The 17,155-nt window shown below is 45.3% G+C and overlaps 1 protein-coding gene across 3 annotated transcripts in view; it reads left to right on the top strand.

Moving 5' to 3' along the window:
• The window catches only part of BRSK2 (BR serine/threonine kinase 2), a 465,267-nt gene that overhangs the window by 434,325 nt on the left and 13,787 nt on the right, over positions 1-17,155 (top strand). For all 3 annotated transcript variants that reach the window (XM_065403041.1, XM_065403042.1, XM_065403040.1), the window contains exons 15-18: positions 1,267-1,315; positions 7,021-7,144; positions 8,995-9,175; positions 10,520-10,609. In XM_065403041.1, coding sequence (XP_065259113.1) covers positions 1,267-1,315; positions 7,021-7,144; positions 8,995-9,175; positions 10,520-10,609 — 444 coding nt within the window. The remainder of the gene's footprint in view (positions 1-1,266; positions 1,316-7,020; positions 7,145-8,994; positions 9,176-10,519; positions 10,610-17,155) is intronic.

Below are 17,155 nucleotides of genomic sequence, written 5' to 3' on the forward strand. Positions count from 1 at the left end.
TTAATGTAATCAGTACTATCAGGTCTGTTTGGGATGTTACAGTTTTTACAGACCCTGGAATTCTAAGATGGACAAAGTTATTTGCTTCAAGATTCGGGTAGCTTTTTCCTCTTTGGCAAAGGGCACCTGAAGTCACATACATAACCCCAAAGGCTGTCAGAATCAAACCAATTCCTTATGGTTTTACACTCAAGGTATTGGGGTCTGTTCTGTGGGGAAAGGAGAATATCTAACATGCTAATGGAAGATCTAGAACAGGGGTAGGCAACCTATGGCACGTGTGCCGAAGGCGGCACGCAAGCTGATTTTCAGTGGCACTCACACTGCCTGGGTCCTGGCCACCGGTTCGGGGGGCTCTGCATTTTAATTTAATTTTAAATGAAGCTTCTAAAACATTTAAAAAACCTTATTTACTTTACATACAACAATAGTTTAGTTATATATTATAGACTTATAGAAAGAGACCTTCTAAAAACGTTAAAATGTATTACTGGCACATGAAACCTTAAATTAGAGTGAATAAATGAAGACTCGGCACACCACTTCTGAAAGGTTGCCGACCCCTGGTCTAGAACATATGCCCTGATTATCAGAGACTCTGTATCTGAGATGGCCACGGAAGGACTGAGAATTGTGACGGTGATGCAGGGATCCTTCTCAGGGGAAAAGTTGATCGGCTAGTTTTATTTTTGGCTCAAGCATCACCCTATTCTGCGAACTGGAGCCCATTGGATTCTGTGCAAGGTGCGAACACAGCTGGACTGATGTAACAGCATTCCAACATCTCATTTGCACTTTGAAGAGTCTGCAGGGATTCCCTGTGTATTTTCAGTGGCTATGGGGATTCTTTAGATGAAAGGCACTGTGCAAAGTATGAATGTTAACCACTGATTCTCATTTATTTATTAAATAAGAAAAAAGAGTAGAAAGTGATTCAGACACACCACAATGATATGCTCAGTCTAAGGGCCTGATCCAAAGCATGTTGAAGCCAATGGGAGACTTTCCATTGACTTCAATGGGCTTTCGGTCAGGCCCTGAAAGCATCAATATTTTAGAATAGAGTAGTCACGGTGATCTAGGAACACGAGACCAGTGTTTAGACATCAGGACTGGCTTGTGGTTTTTAGGAGATGTAAGGATGGGGGAAAACAAGGGGGTATGGTGCAAGGATTATTTCGCTGGTATAGAAGGAGAAAGAGGAAGGTCTACTTCTTTACCATTTCCTTTTTCTTGCTCCCTCTTTATGTGTGTGTGTGCATACAGTACCTACACCAGAGGAGATGTCCAATTTAACCCCGGAATCTTCCCCAGAGTAAGTAATTCACTATGACGCTACTTATCTCACCACTTTATGGTTTCCTTCCTGTGCTAATGGTGTGATAGGAACACAGTCCATTCCTGGTCCTGAAAGGCTCTAGCAAATGGTCTAGATATGTGAAAGGGCTCTTCCACTGGCGTCCATATGCACAATCCAATGCCCAGTGAAGTCAATGCAAGTCAACAGGTGTGGCTGAGGCTCCTCACTTTCTTTGGAGTGCGGAGCTTACCAGCGTTGAAACACCATCCTGCTCTCTCTCTTCCTGTGTTTCTCCAGCAAATCATTCTCTGGGAGGAAGGTCTTGTAATTGGCCCTAGCAGTGCAGTCACAGGACTTCCACTTAGTATAGCACAGTTTGTGTCCCAGGGATAGGGTGTGAAGAGTAATTCCTGGAGCAATTCGGAGACGTCACTGCCTGTGATAGTGAATGCAGTGTTAGTTCCCGATAGCAGCACCAGGAGCTGCAGGGGATATTTAATATTCACCATGCATGTTCCTCAAAATCAGTGCACAATTAAACAATTTCATTGCACAAATGTGCATCACGGCATGGTGTGCTTGGAAGACCCTGCCAAAGAGCAGTGCTCCAAACACTTCCTAATATGGGTAACAGATGCCAAATTAGTCCTTTTTATTTTCACAGTTTGTGTTTGTGCACCCTATGCCCATAGAATTTCCCTGCCAACCGAGGCAATTTAGCCCTCTGTGCGTGAAATATTCATGATGATTTGGGGTCCAAAGATCTCTAATTGGAGCTAGTGGCATTGCCTTAACACTTTTACTAGTGCCAGGGCATCGTATTGTGAAAGCTGGGCAGTCCATTTCCAAAGTTGCACCAGCAGGGTGGGTGGGGAATGGTCGGGGGCGAGGGGGTGGCGGTACGGGGAATGAGGAGTGAAGAGAGAGGGAGAGGTCCAAGAGGAAAAATAGAACAAATTGTGTATTTAAAGCATGGGATGTTTACTGCTAGGGGGGACTTAGGGAAACTTCATAAAGAGAACAGGTTCACACTGAACAAATAAATGAAACACTCATGTCAAATGGTCTTAAGGGTATTAAAACTGAAAAAGTCTGTGAGTGAAATCTTTCTTTCTTTCTTTCTCCTGCCATCTCTATTTCACACTGTCCCTTTAAGAGCCGGTGTGATAAGGTAGAGTCTGTCATTTGAGGCAGTTTGGATGCAAGTCAAGTCCTAAGGCCCTCTCTCCCTTTTCTGTATAATTGCTGAATTAATGAGTTCAATTGGGTTGCACCCTGCAGGAAACATAATAAAACTCGTAAAAAAATAATGAACTAGATTTTATTTTAACCATAGATGTCTTGTTTCTCAGTGCCCACTTCCACATATTTTGGGTTTTGTTTTTGTTTTCCCCATAAGAAAAAAGACATCTTCATCAAGAACTCTATTGACCTCATGTGCTGAGTGATAAACATGTGTTTCCTTTCTCTGTTATGGCATCTTTTAATGACTCTCATTCATTCAACAATCCCCATGATTGGCTAATATACCATGACATGTCTAGGTAATGCTTGTTTTTCTCTTATGGAGAAGTCCTAGTTAATTTATTAGCAATGAACCCTAAAGGGATATATCCTCAGCTGGTGTGTTCATAGAATCATACAATATCAGGGTTGGAAGGGACCTCAGGAGGTCATCTAGTCCAACCCCCTGCTCAAAGCAGGACCAATCCCTAGAGCCCCAATTCAGCAAGGCACTTAAGCACGCATGTAACCTTCAGCATGTGAGTAATGCCATTGGTATCAATGGAGCTAATCATATGCCTAAAGTAGTGCTCGTGCTTAAGTGTCTTGCTGAATCAGGGCCCAAATAAGGAGCGTGCCAATAGGGTTCTAGACAAATTACTGTAGAAATCTATCGCTTTTTAACAGAGAATGAGATTCTTTCTTTCTTTCTTTCTTAACCAGCAAGGATAGAATTCTCTATTAAATTTTATATGATTATTCAAAAAAAGCAATGGAAAGTTTATCAATATCTGTTACATCGTACCAGACTATTCCAAACAGGATATATATTGTTCTGTCCTCCAGTGACATCCCCTCCTTTCTCACTGCCCCCTGAAACACACCTTCCTTTCTCATCCATGGCTGCCAATAACAGCTAATTGACTTCTAGCTCTTCCTTACAAAGAGAATGTCTTTACTGCTCACCTACACATCTCCAGAAGGACCTATAGAAATTCAGAGCTATGAAATTGGGCAACATGAGGGCAGCTAGAATTCAGTATAAATCAGGGCAGATTTATAACTAGGGAATGGACTAGAAAATGACCCTGGGATGTTAGGTCTTTTCCATTTCAAACTTCTACTGCTCTTAAAGCAACAAAAGTACAAGGCTCAGTTTTCACATGTGGACATCCATTTGGTTGGTTTTACTCTGCAACTGAAGATCTCAAGTGCTTCCCCAGAAGAGTCCCTCTACCCCAAGCCCCACTTTGAGAAGGAGACTGGCAGAGAGGTGAGAGGATTATTAGTGCCAATCCCTTTTGTGCTGCAGGGAGGAAGGGGAAGCTGGACTCCCAATGCCAGATTTCGGGCCTGATTCTGGGAGATGCTAAGCATCTCCTTCAAGGTGCTGAGTGCCCTTGACTCTTAGGAGCTTCAGTTGGATTTCAGACCTTAAAGTGCAGTTCTACTCTGAAAAATGCTGAAGTACAAATGGCAGCTTTTTACTTGGCAGGTCTGTTCCGTGGTTATTTGCAGAGTCAGATCTGCTGAGTTGGCAGAGAGAAGTCAGTTGTACTGTTTTCTGATCCTGTGAGCTCTGCAGAGCCAACACAGCGACAGGGGAATCAGCTGGAGTCTATTCCATCTTGTGCATCACCAACAAATTTGTTTACTGAATTCCAATCAGTTACAGGCAGGAAAGTGTCGGCGGCGTCATTGAGGTCTTAAACTTGCCTTAGTGCAAAGCCTTTATTCCTGGTGATAATTCATGAGAAGGAAAGAACTCAGCTGGACCCTGAGATCTCAGGCTGAGTTTGCAGGGTTAATGGCAAAAAAACTCGTTATTGTATCTATAAACGGAGCCCTTTTTAACTGTAGTCATTGAGAGACCAGTAAATATAGGGACACACAAGGTGATTTTTTTTTAATGATTATTTTACACAGAAGAGCCGCATTTAAATATTTACACCTTGGCCCACCCCAGAAGTGATGGATACAAGCCTAGGACAACCAGACAGTTTAAATGGATCACCAGGTGCAAACAGCTAATGAGCAAAAGGCCCTTGACATCAGGGCCGGCTCTGGCTTTTTTGCCACCCTCCGGGGAGGGCGGCCGGAGCCCTGGGAGGAGGGCGGCGAGCCCCAGCCGGGGCTCGCCGCTCTCCCCCCGGCGGCCGGGGGGAGGGCGCCGGGGGGGAGGGCGGCCAGAGCGCCGGGGGGAGGGCGGCGAGCCCGGCCGTGGCCCCGCTCTCCCCGGCGGCCGGAGCGCCGTGCCGCCCCCCTCCAGGTGCCGCCCCAAGCACAAGCTTGGTGGGCTGGTGCCTGGAGCCGGCCCTGCTTAACATGCAGGGAGTGGTTGCCCCAGCTTTCCGGGGGGCCTACAGAGTTGTTCTGTCATTGTGAGGCACATGAGCTCATTAGTATGTAATTTCCTTTCATACTCTAACCCTAGCTTTGTAACGACCCATTTAAATGAGAGGCCTTTCTCTTTACTGCTCTCTGTGGTAATCTTTGGCTCACTGACTTAGTTACAGCTGCCTATGAATATTTTAGGGAGTTATGGTTTTCCAACCCATTTTTACTGAGGAGGGCGATTTACCAAACTGCAAGTGAATCCTTTTGCACTCTGCTTTTGGTCACCTGGGGTAGATGGAAACAGAAGCTGATTAACACTGAGCTGTTTTCCAGTTCTGATCTTTCCTCTGTGTGGATTAAATGGGCAATAAAATGACAGTGCTGTGATGCATGGAACAATCCAGTAGTAAGGGCTGAGTCCAGTTGATTTCAAGACTTTGTTCTCCATCCCAGATGTCAAGACTCCAAATGAGTTTTCCAGTGTGTTCCTCTCCCTCCTTAATGCAAGTCTGGCCCCAGGGAGCCTAGATCTAGCCAGTGCTGTTTACCCAGAGAAGCAGATCTTTATTCAGGTGCCTATTGCTGAGCTGTATTAATCCCATCTCCAGATGGCTCTTTACCAGAAAGGCTTAAGGTTAGAGAAACTCTTCTCCTGTTATGTTGTGGAGCATTCTCCCAAGAGAAGTTGTGGAAGTCCATTGCTTGGCACACTGCAAACCAGACTTGACATGGTCACTATAAAATATTCTGCAGGGAATAATCCTGCATTGGCAGGAAGATGGACTCGGTGGCCTAGCAGGTCTTTTAATCTCTAACCTCTATAGACAATCCATCCCTGGTGTAACTTGACTGATTCCAATGCAGTTTCCTCTGTGATTAATTTGACCCAACAATTCTATGGTTGTGTCACATGACTGAAGCAATCTTCCCCCTCCACCACATTTTCTATAGGGTCCACCTACTACTCTCAAGCCCTGGCTAACCTCCCATTGATATAAATGACCCTGCATTTCTGCTGTAGTCCTTTTACTTTACTAGTGAATGTTGATGAAGCGGTGCTAGTGAAACCTCCTGAGTGGAAATACACATTTGATGATGCTGTCAGTATGAAAACAACAAAGTAATTTCATTTATGGTGGAATCAGCATTCAGTGCTTGAGGAAACAGCAGGTATTGGCCACTGTCTGTTAAAACCAAGAATGGTGGTTTGTGTACTTCGATAACTCCCCCTTGATAGTTGGTAAAATTCACCCCGGGCAGAAGGCCAGCACAAGGGCCATGCATTCCTTAGATTCCCTAAGTGGGATTTAAGTAATATATAAGCCTTGTGTTTAATGATATAATAAGATACGATGGGCGGGCCACATAGCACGGTTCACGGACAATAGGTGGACGGCAATCATTACTGAGTGGTACCCGCGAGAACAGAAAAGACCACCTGGTCGGCCTCCAAGAAGATGGGAAGATGACATTGTTAAATGTTTCGGACGAACGTGGAGAAGAAAGGCAAGAATGCAAGAAGAATGGCGGATGTGTTGTGATCAGCGCAGTCTTAATGACAGCTGAAGACCGATCGATCCAGGTGATAAGCCTTGTGCTAGCCCTCTGCACAGGTTGAATTTCACCTACTGACATGGCAGCTTGGAGGGTGAGTGAGACACCCAGAGCAATGTGGGTGTAATAAATATTGTGACCCCAGGAGGAGATTTTCAGGTTAGGAGCTTCACAACTTCTAGAAAACCTCAAGTGGGCTGAAACTGACCTGGAATGACCTCTAAAATCTCCAGAGTATCAGTGTCACCAGCACCCACCATGATGCCAGAAGACACAGGAAGAGCCTTGCAGGGGATCTCTGAGATCTGTACGCAGATTTTATGTGCACTGTATAAAATGTCGTATTGATTAGTGTATTTGGTTAGAACTGCGACAGCGGCTCCTGGCTTTCCATTGCTGATCACACTGTGCTGCTGTAGTAAAACCACATGGTCCACAGTCTAGTGTCTGATTGAGTTACATCACATCACCCATTGTAGCAGCATCACAGTGTGATGACAGCCCATCATCCTTGTGTCGTATGCATGTTTGTCCAAATGCCAGGTGTCTAAGAAATGCTTTTTCTGTTCTAAATCTACTCCTTCTTTCTTTTTTCTTCATGTCAGGCTTGCCAAAAAATCCTGGTTTGGTAACTTTATCAACCTGGAGAAAGAAGAACAGATCTTTGTGGTCATTAAAGATAAACCACTAAGCTCCATCAAGGCTGACATTGTGCACGCTTTCCTTTCGGTAAGTCAATCTGGCTCGTGCTGTAGACTCATCTCACTATTCAATTCCAAGGACATCCTAAGTCCACATATTCTTGGACAGGGCCCCCACATCCTGGAATTCCTCCCCAGTGTGTTCATTTCTGCAGCACATTCTTTGCTCATCTGTTTCCCACTTGAACCTGGCCTAATGAGGTACCAAATTTCCCAAGGGGACCTGCAAAGCGCTAAAATGAAAGTCTTCCATGGACCTGCCGATGCTTGGGGTTTAAATGCAGTCAGAGCTTAAAGTGCTGCTGCAGTGCCTAGAAAGTCAATTCCCTTAATCAACTATTCCATTAGATTTATGGCACATTATTTTTCCCTTCTCCTTCTGGGTCCCACAGTGATCCTCAGGATGCTCCCTCCATCCCTTGCACCAGGAGGGGGAAATCTGTCTCACATCAGACTTTCTAGTCTTAATTTTAAATCTCCCCTGTACTTGGCAGACATAGAAGGCTCATTTTCTCCTAGGGCTGAAATATCTGTGGTTGGAGATGCTGACTGTCTGCACCTTAAAGTCTCCACACCTGGGATTTTGGGATTAGTGGGGGAGAGGGCATCCCTTCCTCCCAGACACAGAGACCCTCTTCTCTCCCACCCATAAGTACAAATGAAGAAAATATATAAATGAGAGTGAAATTGATTTGAGAGATTTTTTTGTTCTAAGGGAGTTAGGTACATTTTTTTTAATTTGAGATGGGGGTAGGGCTTCGTTTATTTTATATATTTTGCTATATGACATTGTTTTTCTGCAGAAAGGCACTAATTTTCGATCTCTATGATATACCTGCTGTAATGAATTCCATTCCATAGAGCAGTCAAGACCCCTGACCTGTTTTGCACACAGCATAGACCTGTAAGCATGGGGTATAACATAATAGTGAGCATCACCCACTGTAAATGACCACACATTTATTTAAACTATGCCTCTCCCCTACATGAAGTCCATGAATTCAGCTCCACATATGGGACTGGTATATTGGCTTTTAGTGCCCAGTAGTCACTGTGAATACCCCAGCTGCTCTCTCTCTCACAGCTAGCTTCCTAATTAAAGATAATGCAGCAACCTGCTAAATGAATCCCTAGGGCCAGATTTTCAGAAGAACACCGTTCCTAGTTAGGCACCCAGATAAGTGGCCAGCTTGCTAAGATTTATAGCATGTTGAGTGCCGAGCCTATTTGGAATTCTGGCCCTGACTGTCAATGCTGGGCACCTGAAAACCTTGCCCTGAACAGTTTTGAAACTCTGGCCCCAAGTGTGAAGATCATAGGAGTACCCTAGAGATCACTCAAAGGTCTGTTTCCTACTAATAGGAGGCGGGGGGTAGTTAGGCTCTTCACAGGTAAACAGTCCCTGTAGAGATCCCAGGTTCTGGTCCTGTTTATCTATCCATGTCAGCTTTCGAGTATCCCTTTTCCTGGGCTCTCTTTGGTATCCTGCTTTGAATTTTCTACCCCCACCTGATATCATTTCTCACTGAGCTGTGAGGATCTACTGGAACTGATGCTTGGGAGATGTCAAAGGACCCACTAGGCTCAGTTGTACAGCAGGGGGAGTTTCTAAGTATGTCAGGTACTTCACCAGTATGCACGCTTTAAACCTGGCTTGATCCGCAAAGTGCTATGCATTCCTGTGAGGTGCTGAGCGCCTCAACTCCCACTGATTTTACAAGAGGGCACAGCTCATTGTAAGGTTGAGCCCATAGGCAGCAAAGCTTTCTCTCTCCAATGGCTGGGAAGGCCAAGCGAGAGAGAGAAAGAAAGAGAGATCTTCTTAAATAGAACTTTTGCCCTCTGACCATATCATCCCCTACTGCCGCCCTGTTTCAGATTCCCAGCCTCAGTCACAGCGTCATCTCACAGACAAGTTTCCGTGCAGAGTACAAGTCCACGGGGGGTCCCGCTGTCTTCCAGAAGCCAGTGAAGTTCCAGGTGGACATAACATACACAGAAGGGGGCGAGGCACAGAAGGAGAATGGGATCTACTCAGTCACTTTCACGCTCTTATCAGGTAACCACGCAGTGGCTGCAGCCTGCGGGCAGGGTAGCATTCACCCTGCCAGTGGGGAGGCCGGAGCATGAGGGCAGACATGGGAGCAGAGAAGATGAAAGCCTAGAACTCAGGAAGAGAGGGAGAACTTGGGAGAGGAGGGTGTAGGAAAGAGGAATGACAGTTTAGACATCCTGTGGTTTGGGCGGTGATGGGCATGCTGGGAGAGAAAGGGAAGGTCAATGGGAGCAACTACCGTCGAAGCAGATGCTGTCGTGGTCAGACAGACAGGTGTGCTAGAGTCGCTGCTGCTCAATGCGTTGGACTTGAAATGCTCCAGCTGTCCTGCCTTATTGTTTCAGTATAAGGTGTGTCTCTGAGCAAGGCGCTGTGCGGCCACCCACAGGGCTTTTGCCCTTACCCAGAACATAAGCAACAGGGAAGCCACTCTGCTGTCTTAGCTGGCCGCCAGGCACACTGTGAGAGAGGCAGGCCAGTCTGGCTCAGAACTGCTGAACTAACCTGGATTCTCTTCTGGGTCCTCTCCTCCTCCCTCCACAGTCGGACCTTTACCCCTTCCCCAAAGGCTGTGAGTAAATTCCCTCCCCAAACAGGTCCTGTATCAAAGCGAGCCATCTCGATAGTGGCTGCACAAATCCAGGCTGTGCACCAATACCAGAGCCTCCCCTCCGCTCTAGGAATGGCTCGTGTCACCTTCCCCTCCTTTTGACACACACTTGCTCCCCACAGACAGGCTGTCAAGTCTGAAGGAGGAGTCATTTCTGATTTTAAATCTTTGGGAGGAGGGGCAGGGGGACTAGACCTTCTGGAGATGTGGGCTGTGCAAATAGGTTTAGGCTGTTGTGCACCACTAGGTTACAGATGGGCTTGGCATTGGTAGGATGGATACAATTATTGCCAGTGTCCAATCAACCCCCATTAGAATAGATTTTGAATGGATCTGGCAATAGGAACCTTTGGAGGAGGGAATTGCTGTAATTCCCACTGAGAATCCTGATTCTGGAGGGCAGGGGAACCGTCTGAGGGAGGAGATTAAAAAGAGAAAACGAACCTCACATTTAGAAAACCAGCCCCCAGGGCATTTCAGATACTAGGATGGGAAAGGAGCATCTAAGCTAGACTCTTCCATGGAGTCCTTCACGTCATAGCTCTAAAGTGGTGGTCGTTCAGTAGTTCTTCAGTCACACACCAGCCCACAGACACACTATCAGTCTGATAATGGGGGAGGGGTGGAGATTGAAGGGAAGATGCTTGTTCTTCCTCCTCCTGTGTTATGCCATGTGCCTTATGGGGGTATTCAGCTCCTGCTCTCTCACCGCTGTTTGCGTCTTTTCTCCCCTGCAGGTCCAAGCCGTCGCTTCAAGAGGGTAGTAGAAACCATTCAGGCACAGTTGCTAAGCACACATGACCAGCCTTCAGTGCAGCAGTTATCAGGTATGTTGTATTCACTGTTCAGTGCTTTGCTTCAGCCAGGACATGAAGGTGAAGTGCCTCTCAGTGGGGGGGTGGGGGAGAGAAAAGATGGGGGAGCACATCCCTCTGATTGCAACTAGAAACTAGCTTCATTCAGACAGAACAATAACTCTCCCCCCCCCCATCCACCCTACTCCTGCCTCCAACACTCCATCTCCAATGTCCCAAGTGACTTCCCAAAGTGAGAACCCCTTCCCACCTCCCACCCCAAGAGCCATCTGTACCCCCTCAAAGGAAGCAGAAGTTCCAGATTTTCTGTAGCTCCCAAATAACCGATTAAAGACCCCTCTAGAATACTGTAGAACCCCCTATATCCACTCCTGGAATAAAGCTTGGAGCTACCTTTAGCAAGAAGTTAAGAGCAAAGGCTTTCTGAGCGTCAGAAGGTGGTTCCCAGCTATGGGTTGTGGTGTTAGACACCTGGCCCAGTTGATCTATTGGTGAAGCCTTCATAGTGTATTCAGGTTCTGCAGGATCTCAGCTTTCATTTTTTTAGAAAGCAAGCTTCTAGCCCCAATGTTTGTAAAAAAAAAAAAACCTTCCAAATGGGACCCTAGTGTAATTAATGCAATGTCATCTTCCTGAGTCTGCAGTCAGCCTGAAATGGTCACTCAGAGGTGCGAACGCCCTCACTCCATTAAGCAGCTTGGAGTGTTCATTCTAGAGCCTAATGATGACACTTTAAAATGTCAGCATTACCTCTCATTGCTGATCATTTTAAGAGAACGGAACAGGGAAGAATGTGAGAGTTGAATCCCCTGGGAATGTTGGGAATTGGGAGTTACTGCAGGAAAGGAAATGCAGTGGGAGAAACAGAGGAGACGCAGAGAAAGGAGGATGGGAAAGGAAGACAAGGAAAAGGCAGAAAGAATGGGGAGAATGTTCCCATTTGAATGATGCTGACTCCATTAAGTACTGAGCAAGTGAAAAATGTTAGTAACTAAAAGATCCGTATAAGGGCTAAATCATCTGCTTCACCTTTGTGTAAACCTGCCATTGCCGTGAATGGGGGATTTGCTGTGGATTTAGGTGGGTATGGAGTCCTAAATTTATACCCTGGCCCATGGATTATAATTAAAAATGGACTTTGGCCCTCTTCAAGAATGGGTTTGATGCCCTTGCTCTAACAGTGTGGCAGGTGAGTGAATTAAATGTGGAGACAGTTCCAGCTGGGAGGGCTATAGAGAGAGTTTTTCACAAGACAGAAGTTGTCACTCAGTTTAGGACAGATATTTCCCACCTCTCCTCCTCCTGCCAGTATTGCCTAGCCTTTTTCCTGTAGATTTCTTCACCACCCAAGAGCCACTAAAGGAGATGGGAATGGCTGGACGTCTAGAGCTAGATTTGTTTTAGGTTAACTTACTCTCAAGGAACCAAGTGCTTTTTTATTTACTGTCCAGTCTTATGGCATTAAACCAGACACCAGAAAGAAATGAGACCTTTCCCTCACCCGACACCTTGTGTCCTGCCCTCTCTGGTGGGGTTGGGAGAGTTGGGTGATCAGAGAAGCATCCCGTGGTGGAGATCTGGCCAGTTGAGACTAGTTCTGCTATTCCTCCTGCTGTTTGACTAAAGGTCCCCCATCCTTACCACTAAGGGGAAGAAATCCCTTATCCTCAGCTGAGCAAACCCTATTAAAGAAATTCATGACCTCGCTAACCAGCACCATGCCCTGGCCCTCTGTGCTTCATCTACTGAGACTAGCTAGAAAGATTTAGACCCTATTTTTTCCAAGTGTTTAAAGCAGCCAGGATGTCCCCATTGGAGAGTCTTCTCAGTGACATGGAACAAAATGCATTTGTCTGCCTGAGAGGTGAGGGAAAGCGTTCAGGACAAACCATGCTGTGGGAAATGGATCCAACATGCGGCTTTGTTCTCTCTCTCACACACACACACACACACACACACACACACATACATATCAAATTATAAATGCAGAATTTCTTTCCTCTAGCCAAAGCTTCACCAGAGTATCTCTCCGGAGCAGTGGAAACCCAGCCCGTTACTTAACATCACCTCCATGTCACTGAGAAGGGGGGATTATCTATAGAAATCTAATGTACAACAGGAACAGAATGGGTGGGCTCTTGTAAGTAAGAATGAGAATCCCCTGCAGCAGGGCAAGGGACGATTCCAGGCAACAGGACACAGGAGAGACTCCAAGTCAAACAGTCCTGCAGTCAAATATTCTGTTCAACAGGATGTGTGTGTTTCTCAATAAGGAGAAAAAGGATGCCCCTTGGAAAATTTAGACTGGCGTCTAGGGCCAGGAGAGAGGGAACATGCTAGGGGAAGGAGAAAAGAGGATTGTTTCCATTAAGATGGCAGCCAGCATCTGAAAGCTGGCAAGCCATGGAGCACATGTCCCCAGCTGTACTGGAGCGGGTGAAATGCGATAAGGGAAGGGGAGACAGAGAGAGCAGTGACAGGGTCAGTGTCCATCAGCTAGTCCAAAGGAGCTCTGGTGGGGCAGAAGAATTTGTCTTGTTGGGTGGCAGCCGTGACAGTCATGAAGTCACTTCCCAGAACCTACCATGGGATTAATCAACTCTCTCTGTGTGGAAAGCAAAGATAATTCTGCTTCCTTCCTCTCTTCCCAAAGCCCGCAAAGGACATGGGCAATTGTGTTCAGAATGCCTGTCCACAGGGCTTGGGGATGCTGTGGAGGCAGAGTGCTCAGCCAGAGAAGTGTTACCCAGCAGATCTGCAGGGAGCTATGCCCAGCCTTGCTCATTCAAAGGATGGTTTGCCACAGGTTGGCGTCTTAGGGAGTATCAAGGGGAGGACATGACTGAGAAGGAGGAGAGAGTGAGACAGAGCTCGCCCATCCCCCACCCCCAGGAAACAAAACAGTTACCTTCCTCTCCCATGGCTTCGAAGAAGCTTAGAGTCTAATGATTGAGGCCAGCAAGACAGGGCTGCTGGTCTCATGCTGCTGGGGTGCTGGTCACTAGAGCGTCTGCCTGAACATTGTTAACACCCCGTGCTGGGCATTGTCAGCCTCTCCTGCCGCATGAATTTGTCCCCAGTGCTGCTCCTGTTACCAGGTTAATGAGATCCATTGTGCTTGGCCTCTGCCGCGCGGTGCAGTGGTTCACTTAGCTATGCCTGTCTCCCTACCAGCCCTGATCATTCCAGCAGTTTTATTGCATATTGGATAGCACCTTATTTCACTGGTAGTCCCATTGAAAACAATGGGACTCACGGAGTATGGTGCAGCTCAGCTTGTTGCCACACACCTACCAACTATGAAGCCGTGTCCCCTGACATCCAGGTCAGATGCCGTTATAGGTGGGGCCATTGGAACAAAAATGTATAAAGTGAGAGAGGTGTGGGAGGATCAGTTACAACAGCTTTATTTTAGAGCAGGATTACCCATCACTGAAAGTGTCTCCAATTCCATCAGCGTCAGTGAGGACTTATAAGCTCATGATGCTGATGTTTTTTCTCTCTCCTGACCCTCATTGATCCACTAAGTGACATGCCAGCCCACTAAACCAGCTGGCCTGGGTTTCAGAACAGGACTCAGCTTTCTCTGTCTCTCATTTCCCTGAGCTCACATTAGCATTTGTAGATGTTGCAGTGTGTGTGTGTGTGTCTCTCTCTCTCTGGTATAAGTGGGTGTGTTTCTGTGTCACACCTCTGCACCCTCTGGTCTCACTCCCCAGGTAGTAGCCTCCCTTCATACCCTCATTCTGCTTCTTGGGCCTCACTTTGTTTATTCCCTCTCAGCAACTCTGAAGCAAGAAAATACATCCCCCCTCCCACAAATTAAATACATAAATGAATTAAGTCCATAGTAGAAATTAAATTAATATAGTAAAAATCCATTCAACATCAGAAACAGAGTCCAATTGGCCAATGTCAGTCCAATACACTCCCCCAGGCAGTGTAGGGAATTAATGCCTGTATATTCTAACTGCTGGGACAACAGCAACGTCAATAAATCCATTATGCCCTGCCCTGCCCTGCCCTGCCCTGCCCTGCCCTGCCCTGCCCTGCCCTGCCCTGCCCTGCCCTGGAAGGACCACTCTCTCCTGGTTTGAGAGAGAAGAATACCATCTCCCTGGGCATTCAGCCTTGATCCCACTCCACACACTGCTCCACCTGCCGTACTCAAACTTGACCTTGACAAGACCACCCTCTGCTGGAACAAAAGGATCCTCATGGGGGGAAAAATCTCAGCTCTTTGCCTTTGTCTCCATCCAGTACAATCTCTGCTAAAGTATACTACACTTTCCTCTGGTGCATTCTTACAAAGGAATAATAAACACCAATGGTAAATGGAGAACTAACAGTGATCATTTCACTGTGCATCAGTTTTTCCCTCATTAGCATTTCCTTTCCTTCCTTAGGCTTGTTCCTGGAGACGGGAGTTCTCCACATACCCTTTTGTCCCATTTTCTGGGCAAACAGCATTGCATCTCTGCAGTAGACTTGCTGCTTCTTTGTTTACTTTTTTCTACTATATATCAGTTTTTAACTCTTTGGTAACTGATGATTTCAGAGTGTCTCAGTGTGGCAGCTGAAAATTCCAGCTCCCAACATCAGAGTTAACAACCAAATAGATGCCTACACACACACACACACACACACTCAAAATAAAGCCTGTGTGGATGCTTTCTGCCATATCTCTGTACTTATAGCCAGCATATACATATGCAGTCTCCTGTTGTACTGATATATGTACTGTGCAGAATAAATGATGCTTAGCTGACTGAAATAGCTTTATTAGTTTATAGGCTTTTATAGCTGTGCACTCACATTTTGCCCAGGAGCTGTAACGAACTGAAAGATTACCTAGGAAGATGGATATGAAATTTGCAAAATCCAAATGTGAAAAAGGAATTGCAGATTTTCATCATCAGTCTAGAAAGACTGAGTAAATAACAACTGAGGAATTTACAAGGAAGTAATTCCACCAAGGGGGTTCTGGTGAAGATCTAAACCATAAGAATGAAATTCAAGCATCCAGATCCTTGATGAGAGAACGATATACTTCAGACAAACACCCAAAAGCTGGGAAACATACTTGAACTACTTTGGAGCTGAGCAAGCTAATGGCAATCAAGGGCCCTCAGCACCTTGCAGGAGATGCTCAGCACTTGGTAGGATCAGGGCCTTGATCTGGAAATCTCACAGCCACAGTTTCTTGCCTGATGTTTCCTGGATTAGCAGAAATCAGAAATACCAGGAAACAGGACTTTTTTGCAGGCAAATATAGGAAGTGCAGAAACATATGAGAATGTGAAGAAAAAGGAAAAGAGTGAAAGAAAAGTTAAGAGAACTTCATCAAAATAATAATAATAAAAAATAAGGTTCAGGGCTGCTCTGAATTTTGGTGCAAACCAGTTTATCCGTATCCTCATGAAACACACTGGATTTGATTTATAACAGGGTCTTTGTTAAATCAGAAATCTGATTGACTGCAGGAGTCTCTGTGGTGTAAGGAATACTCAAGATCACCAGCACAGATATTATTTTTTAATTAACATCTATTGTACACTTTAAGAAGTGCAGTTACACGACACACCCACACTTCTCAGATAGCTGAAGACACTTGGAATTCGGCCTCATTTGCCTCACAAGCCATCTGAATCGTGCAGGCATCGGGGTCTGGATTATTATCCATGGACAGAAAACCAGCTACGGACAGTTTGCTGGGTTGGTTTTCGTTAAATGTTCTATAGATACAAATGCTATTTTTAGGTTGTGAAACTTTTATCATCTAGAGTATTTATTAGAACAAACATTACAGTATGATAGAAATGGCTGAAACTATTCAAACGGTTGTTATAAGGGAGACAGGGAAAGGATTTTTAGCCACTCCGTATTTAACTGATGCATTCTGGAAACTATAGTTCAGAGGACATCTGTGTGGTGTTCTTTAAAAAAAAAAAACACCTGATAATGCATGAGGCAGGCATCAAAACTAAATATGGTTTCCTATGCAGTTACAGGTACTATACAACATATAGAAATGCAGGTACTATAGTTTTGGATGAACATTTTTAAGAAACAAAATGAGTTATTTGTTTTTGCCCTCCAGATATTTTTCCATGCTCCTGTAATTCCAAGAGTTTTTGTATTTTTCCCTATCCATCACATACAGGTCTATAACCTGCAATTAATATTTTTGAAACAGAAATATTATATAATGCCTAAGATATTAAAGTTCAAATTGCATCCACAAGGCCACATCACATTTGTGTGTGTGTGGGGGGAGGGATTTGTCTTCTTGCATTCAAATCACTCAATTAATGTATTTACAGTAATTAAACAATTAGATGGATATAAATCAGATTGCAAAACCATCTATGATAACTGACCACAAATGACTTTTAAAAAATAAGCAGTATTTACACAAAATATCCATTGAAAGTAATATTAAGTTTTTGGGCCAAATCCACAAATGCATGGAAATATCCATTTCACTGGAGAAACCCCCCAGGATCTAACCCCCAAAAGCATTACCCAAATATGCCCCTTTATGTGTGGAGTGTTGGC

The sequence above is a fragment of the Emys orbicularis genome, chromosome 4 (genome assembly GCF_028017835.1).
Source record: "Emys orbicularis isolate rEmyOrb1 chromosome 4, rEmyOrb1.hap1, whole genome shotgun sequence".
NCBI classification, from domain to species: Eukaryota; Metazoa; Chordata; order Testudines; family Emydidae; genus Emys; species Emys orbicularis.